General features: G+C 40.5%; 1 protein-coding gene across 2 annotated transcripts; it reads left to right on the top strand.

The window, feature by feature from the left end:
* Positions 1–600: 600 nt before the first annotated feature.
* Positions 601–7171, top strand: LOC107705619 (ETS translocation variant 5-like). 2 transcript variants are annotated; one of them, XM_016509004.1, is made up of 12 exons: positions 601–786; positions 2012–2146; positions 2337–2424; positions 2539–2586; positions 2895–2945; positions 4272–4395; positions 4491–4778; positions 5167–5456; positions 5956–6018; positions 6153–6391; positions 6473–6574; positions 6741–7171. In XM_016509004.1, the coding sequence occupies exons 2-12, from the start codon at positions 2099–2101 to the stop codon at positions 6975–6977; spliced, it is 1578 nt and encodes a 525-aa protein (XP_016364490.1). In that variant the 5' UTR covers positions 601–786; positions 2012–2098; the 3' UTR covers positions 6978–7171. The 2 variants fall into 2 exon arrangements, with proteins under 2 accessions (XP_016364490.1, XP_016364488.1); XM_016509002.1 differs by having other exon boundaries at positions 6473–6580.
* Positions 7172–7411: the final 240 nt, after the last annotated feature.

Raw genomic sequence — 7411 nt, 5'->3', positions numbered from 1 at the left:
ATCTGTGAATTGGCTTTAAAGAGTGAGCAAAAACAGAGATGTTGTGAGGAACTTTTTCATTGGCCAGAATGAGATTATCACAGAGGATTCCAGTCATTGTCCACAGTGACACGTCCACTCTTCTGTCACCCAAAATAGAGGTCAGTGGTTTCCAAAGCCCAGTCAATATTCACACCAAAAATGCAATAGCTAGACTCCACTGTAAACATTTTCTCTGAGCTTTTTCATATTATCTATTTATTTTATTAAGTGGGTTTTTTTTTTAAGTATGGACACTATCAAACAAAGAATTAGTACGTTTTTTTAATCTGGGGTTTGTACTTTATGTATAGCCTAAACTCACAGCCTTTATTTATTACTAAAAAAATGATATTCAGAAATTACTTCGCAAGTTGAGAGCCCCAGTTGGTCATTCACTCGCTTCTGGCCCTTTAAAAGTCTCTTTGCGGTGGAGAAACATCTGGCTGTTGAATGAAACCCAGCCATTCATAAAAACAGGAGAGAGACCTGCTCTGATTGGCTGACTGCAGCCTCATGATGGCGTAGGTAATATAGAGACAGCCATTGGTCAATCACTTGAATGACGTGGGGAACTAACCAATGAGCGTGAGCTACAATGTTAAGCCGATGCTCTCGGTAAAGCAGGCGATCCCATTAAGAAAATTTCAGTCGCGTCAAGCTGAGGGTGAGAGGGTTACCCATTACAGATCGCAAACGCAGACGGTTTTTCTCTGGGATTTATCAAATCACTCTTTTTATACAAGCAAAGGATTTAATCACCGTTGGGTGAGTATTTTCTGCACGCTGCTCTAGTTTTGTATTGTTTAATTATACCCCGATGCAAGTTTAATATTTTGCTTTAATTTTTATAAAGTTGTGTTTACTTTAAATGCAGCGTTTAGTTTAGCTGGCTCGCACGCCATTTTCTTTGTGGGCATATTTGGCAAACATTTCGCCGCTGTTTGTTTTCTCAGTACTTTATAAAGCTTTTTTGAACTCAGTCATAATCGCAGTTTGAGCTCTGCAAAATCTATATGCGGGTTAATGAAGTGCTCCTCGCGCGTTTGGTATTTTTATGAATGGAACGACTGAGGTTTTTTCGGGGTCGCGCGCACGGAGTATCCAATTTCACTTCATTGAGAACAACAAGCGTAGAGGAAAAGGGAGGGGAGCGCGCGGGGGGGAAGGGATTGAACTTCTTGAACTCATTCTTATACCTGTTAACTCGCTGTTGTAATGCTATAATCTCGATTTACTTATTTAATAGCTATAGTTTCCGCTGGCAGCCTTTATTATCGCCAATAAAATCTTTAAAAGCACAAACTCTTCATTTTCAGCGTGAAATGTGCAGACGTACGTTCCTCTTGTTTTATAAAGGCCTGATAAGCTTCAGGAAGCAATAATGTTAAGCGATGGATGTTTAATTAGTTGTTGGTCCAGAGAGGTTAGGCGGTGTTGGCTGTGAGGTGTTTCTTGGCCTCGCAGCTGTAATACGATTTTATGGCCTGAACACTTGCGTCAGGGAAAATAAACACACGTGTGTGATGAAGCGTGATGAATAGCTTAAGCTTCGTTATTTTATTCCAGTCTTTCTCTGAACCTTATTTGTTTTAAGAGATGAAGCTGCTTTATTTATTTATTTTCTATATTATTGTTTTTTTTTTTAATTTAGACTCTTAGTAAGGAGGCTTGGGTAGTCTCATGGGCAACAGATGGCTCTGTATGGTTATGTAAGGACCCCCATCTGTACCATGAGCCTTAAATGGTTTGTGTGTGAGAGAGAAGGAGAGGGTGAGCGAGTGTAAGTGTCCTGCACTAATGCAGCACACTTCATCTGAGCTGAGCGTGAGTGTTACACAAACAAACAGGCTAGCTGAAGTTTTCACAGATCAAAGGGACAGTTGGTCCTGGACTGTCAGGACCCGGGGACATTCACTGACAGCTGCATCAGATCCTGACAGAGTGTGTGTCTTTCTCTAAGTGCCACTTTTCTCATCTCTTCCTCCGACAGGCGACAATATCACCCCCCCTTTATCCCTGTTTATTCCCGTTTTCCCTGCTGCTGCAGCTCCTTAGGCCGCAGTGAGAAGCAAGTGACATGGATGGGTTTTACGATCAGCAGGTCCCTTTCATTGTGCCCCCCAGAGTAAGTCTCTGCTTCAACTTGTCATGCCTCATTTTCTTCTTTTCTTCACTTTTGTGACTGTTGTTCGCTTTCAAATGTTTTACTACAGCATATCCGTCCAAACTGGATGGCTGTGAACATTGATCACTTGTTCAAACTTTCATTATTTGATCTTGGTCTCTTTTTTTTTTTTTTTTTTTTTTTTACACAGAAGTCGCACATGCAGGAACCGTCTTGCAGACCATTCAATGACCGAAAAAGGAAGTTTGTTGACACTGAGTTGGCACAGGATACAGAGGGTAAACAAATGAATATGCAATCAATCCATCTAGATCCCTCTAAAGCACATAATTTAACTCGGGGCCCAAACAAATCATGCTGTTTATTCACAAATCAATCTTTGTGTCCCACAGAGCTCTTTCAAGATCTGAGCCAGCTACAAGAGATTTGGATAGCAGAAGGTACGACAACAGTCCAAAGCGCTAGAATAGTCATGGTTATGGAATACATTTCATAACTACTGTTGAAACACAACTTGGTTGTTAATGCATCATCCCGTTGTTGATCTCTGGGGCCCCATTCAAATGGGACAAACATTACGGCTGTAATTAAATTACGTAACGCCGTTACATGTAACTAGTTACTCCCCAACACTGTATATAAATATATACATTATTTATATTCACTTTAAATATTTATATTCACTTTAAACTTTTTAATTTATTTTTATAAATAATTCAATCATTTTGTTTCCCCTCTCCATGTGCAGCCCAGGTACCTGATGACGAACAGTTTGTTCCAGATTTCCAGTCGGTTAACTGTGAGTGCTCTTTGAATATTCATGCAGAATAGCCTATAGAGCTTGCCTTTATTAATTATAGAAACTGACTTTGAATTTGAGCAGCAATCCTGGCACCTTCCTCCTTGAAACCAAGAAAATCAATTAAATGAATCTCAAAACTCCTCATTCCAAAAGTTTTTGTGCCAAACCCGATTCCTAGGGATTTCTATAAAGTGTGTGTGTGTGCACATGTGAGGCCCAGTCTGCCGCTGCGGTGCTGTAACTCACGGCAGCCTCCAGCTTGGTGACATTTTAATGGGGCTGGATCCTCGGTGCACACACACTCTGGTTATTATGTGCTGGTGAACAGTGCTCTGGCTGTTTCCCTTGTTAGTTTTTCTTCCCATTTGGCTCTGAATAAGTCTGATTGTGTGCATTTTCTATGGTGTCAATGGTGTTTATTGTTGAAGGTGAATGCACATAGATGTGTTTGCATAGAAATTGTGTGTGAGAGGGTGTGTGTTTGTCTGGCACAATTCCCCTTATCTGGCATCGTGCCTGTAGCTCTCACAGGCCCCTCTTTCACCACAGCTGGGGAGTGGGGCCCTTTTTCCATAGGAATCACAGGATAGTCTGTGAGTTCTAACTTGCAGCCTCCTTTTCTAGAGGGAAAGGTCTTTTTTCCACTCCACCTTTAAAACTGAGTAGTTCTAGTAGTCCAGTACTACATATTCCTCAAACACCTGACACCAGATGATGCTAGGCTATACTACCGATCAAAAGTTTGAAACAATTACGATTTTTTAAATGTTTTTGAAAGAAGTCTTTAATGCTCCCCGAAGCTGCATTTATTGTTTTTTTTTTTTAATTTAGTAAAATATTAAATATTGCAATTTAAAATAACTGTTTTCTATTTAATATATTTTTTTTAAATGTAATTTATTAATTTTTTATTAATACATTTTTGTAATTTAAAGTGTGATGACAAAGATGAATTTTTAACAGCCATTACTGCAATGTGTCACATGACCCTTCAGAAATCATTCTAATAAGCTGATTTGGTGCTCAAGAAACATTTATCAATGTTGAAAACACAAAAATATTAAGCGGCAAAAACGGACTCTAAATTCAATGACAGAATTAAATCACATTTTAAATTATTAAAGTAGAAAACAGTTCTTTTCTCAAATTGTAATATTTCAAATATATTACTGTTTTTACTGTATTTTTATCAAATAAATGAATCACTAGTGAGCATAATTATATCAAACTTTTGACCAGTAGTGTAGGTTCCAAGTTAAATAACTATTTTTGTTGGGTATTTGTGAGACTTTGAAATTTCACACATTTTTTTTTTCACTCTAGTGATGTTCCATGGACTCCCTCAAACTAAAGTAAAGCGGGAACCGAGCCCAAGCCGAGAGTTTTCCCCGTGTGGACAAGAGCAGCGACTGTCTCCATATGGAGAAAAGTGCCTATATAGCTACAGGTACCTATATATTTCCTTATCCTTTCCCTTCTCCCTATTTCTCTCACTCCATCTCACTGAATCATATTTATTTCTATTTTGTCATTCAATTTTAGTGCCTTCGACAGGAAGCCATTTACTTTTAACAAGCCACTCACTCCTCCTTCTACACCGGCATCACCCTTTGGCTCCTCCACCAGCGCAGCAACACACCCTGTGCAAAAAAGAGTGATGCCACCAGTCCAAACTCAGACACAAGGACCGCCACTATTGCCTGGTCCCAACCACAGCTCCACACCACCACATCAGAGAGCACAGACTCCACTCCACAGTCAGAGTCCACCTTTTGCTGTGCCCTGCCCACCTGTCAATCACCCAGATGCCTCCTACAGCACAGACCACAGGTATGAATATATGGCAGCTTAGAAAAAATAGCTTTGTACTATTAGGATGTTTTTGTTTCCGGCTCTTCGTAATCACTTTTTGGGTCACGGTGATCATTTTCTAACCTCATTTCTATCTTTACCTCTTGCTTAAGCCGCTCGTGCCTGTTGAAAGTGCCTGTAATCAGCTGAGGTTGAGCCTTTCATTGGGTATTATCTTGTTAAAGATGCCACACTGACCTGGACAGCAGTTCTATATTTATTCCATTCAAGTCTAACTAATGGAAAAAAGAGCTTTAACACCAGACGTCCCTTTGACGTGAAACTCATCATGATCTCAGTTGCCCATGGTGTTGTGAATAATGCCTTCTCACATAATTTCTCATATTTTGCCTTGCTTTTTCATTAGGTTCCATCGGCAGCTTTCCGAGCCCTGTCTCCCATTCCCTCAGTCCGATGGCCGCTGTCAGACACCTTACCCCCCGCAGGCCCGTGGTCATTTTCCCCGACACAGTCGCCCCCCGTATCAGCGCCAGATGTCAGAGCCGTTGGTGCCAATGCCTCCTCAGGGATTCAAAAAGGAAATGGTGGATCCCTGTTACAATGAACAGGGTGTGCAAAATATGGGACCTCCCCGTGCACCGTTGTTCCACCAAATGTCAATCAAACAGGAGCCCAGAGACTTCGGCTTTGACTCAGGTAGGTGTACATCTCTCAGAGAGCTGCTTTAAAATAAGTACTGTTGGCTGTAAGACTATCATAATGGTGAAATTTCACAGGCAAAAGGCCAATAGTGTAGCGACATGTAGAGCACAGCTCACACTGTCAACTTTCTGTTGGTCAACATGATGAATTCGTGCAACCAATCGTTTGCACTCAAGTGAAATTCCAGTGCAAATTCCTATTGAAGTAACTCTTATTGAGTGCGAAAATTCAACAGACAACAGTGTACGTGACCGTACCATTAGTGAGACAACGAAAATCTGATAAACATAAAATTTCTGACTTTATTTTTTTTTTATATATTTTTTACTCCCAAACTTTATATTGTATAGTTTTTTTTTAATTACTTTTAATGTGATTTTATATTTTTAAAAAATCTGATGAGCTTGAACTCCAAAACTTTAGTTTATATTATATTGTATTCTTTAATTTATTATTTTAATCTAACTTTATCAATTTCTCAATTGTCTTGCAGAAGTACAGAACTGCCAGTCATCTTTTGGCAAATCAGCAAACTTCTATGGTGCCAACAGTGAGGGTAAGACTTTTGTCAGTTTAGTTTCATCTACTACTTCCTTGAGGTGCAGATGATTTATTAAGAAACAGCTTTTGATTAGTCTTATGTCCATATTAAATCCATGTTTTTTTTCCCCCCCTGGCTGCCAATTGCAGGTTTTGGGTATGATGGAGAATCCCACATGTATTATGACGATGCGTGTGTAGTGCCAGACCGCCTGGAGGGAAAGCTAAAGCAGGAGGGTGGAGTTTTCCGGGAGGGTCCTCCGTATCAACGAAGGGGGTCTCTGCAACTCTGGCAGTTCCTGGTCACTCTGCTGGACGACCCATCCAACAGCCACTTCATTGCTTGGACTGGCCGTGGGCTGGAGTTTAAACTCATTGAACCAGAGGAGGTCAGTGTGTTATGAAAGCAAATGGCTTTATAGCCCATTTATTTAGCCAACAAGCAGAATTAACGCACCCATTTTCAAAAGGTTGCTCGCCGTTGGGGCATCCAGAAGAACAGGCCTGCAATGAATTATGACAAACTGAGCCGCTCGCTGCGCTACTACTATGAGAAGGGCATCATGCAGAAGGTAAAGGCACGTTCCCGTTCCAATGTCATTTTTCTTCTTTCAATCCCTTAATTAATAGATTGCAGTTCCCTCATTAACTGTAGTTAGTCAAATACGCCCCGTCAAAACATATCTTATCTCTAGTACGTTTTCCTAAGACATGTCTCTTTCTCTTGCTCATACGCAGGTTGCTGGAGAGCGATACGTGTATAAGTTTGTGTGTGATCCCGATGCGCTCTTCTCCATGGCATTCCCTGATAACCAGAGGCCCAGTCTGAAAGCAGACCCCGATGGGCTGCAGGTTCCCGAGGACGACACTGTTCCGCTCTCACATTTTGATGAGACTAACGGTGTCCCGTATCCAGGAGATGTCAGGGACCAGTGCTTAGTGGGGCCGTCCTTTCCTGAAAATTACGCTTTCTGAACTGCTTCACCACCAATGAGTGGACCAGAAAAACTCTAAAATTAATCCTCGCACTCAAGTGCAGCTCATGTCAAATTGTAATCGCTCCAATGAGGAATCTGTAGCGCCTGCTGACAAGTCTCTAGACTTTCTTGCCACACTTTTATTGTTTGTTTGTTGCTACACCAATTCCATGATGGATTTTTTTTTATTTACAAACAAAAAAACTTAAAGGGACACAACAGTATTTTCCAGTATAACCTATGATTTTATATATATAAATAAGTGTATATTTTAAAATATGGCTTTTGTGCACTGCTTTCTTTGTGTATCAGACCTGGTGTCTTTTTTCAATGCTTTGCTTTAATGAGATTTGTTACAACTTCTGACAATGCAAAATGATGCACCTCAGGCTGTTGTCATTATCAGAGTGTATATAGCTTTGATTATAATCT

Source organism: Sinocyclocheilus rhinocerous, unplaced genomic scaffold (genome assembly GCF_001515625.1).
Source record: "Sinocyclocheilus rhinocerous isolate Xijiao unplaced genomic scaffold, SAMN03320098_v1.1 scaffold504, whole genome shotgun sequence".
Classification (NCBI taxonomy): domain Eukaryota; kingdom Metazoa; phylum Chordata; class Actinopteri; order Cypriniformes; family Cyprinidae; genus Sinocyclocheilus; species Sinocyclocheilus rhinocerous.
The sequence above is the reverse complement of the archived record's forward strand: the minus strand, read 5'-3'. Positions and strand labels throughout refer to the sequence as shown.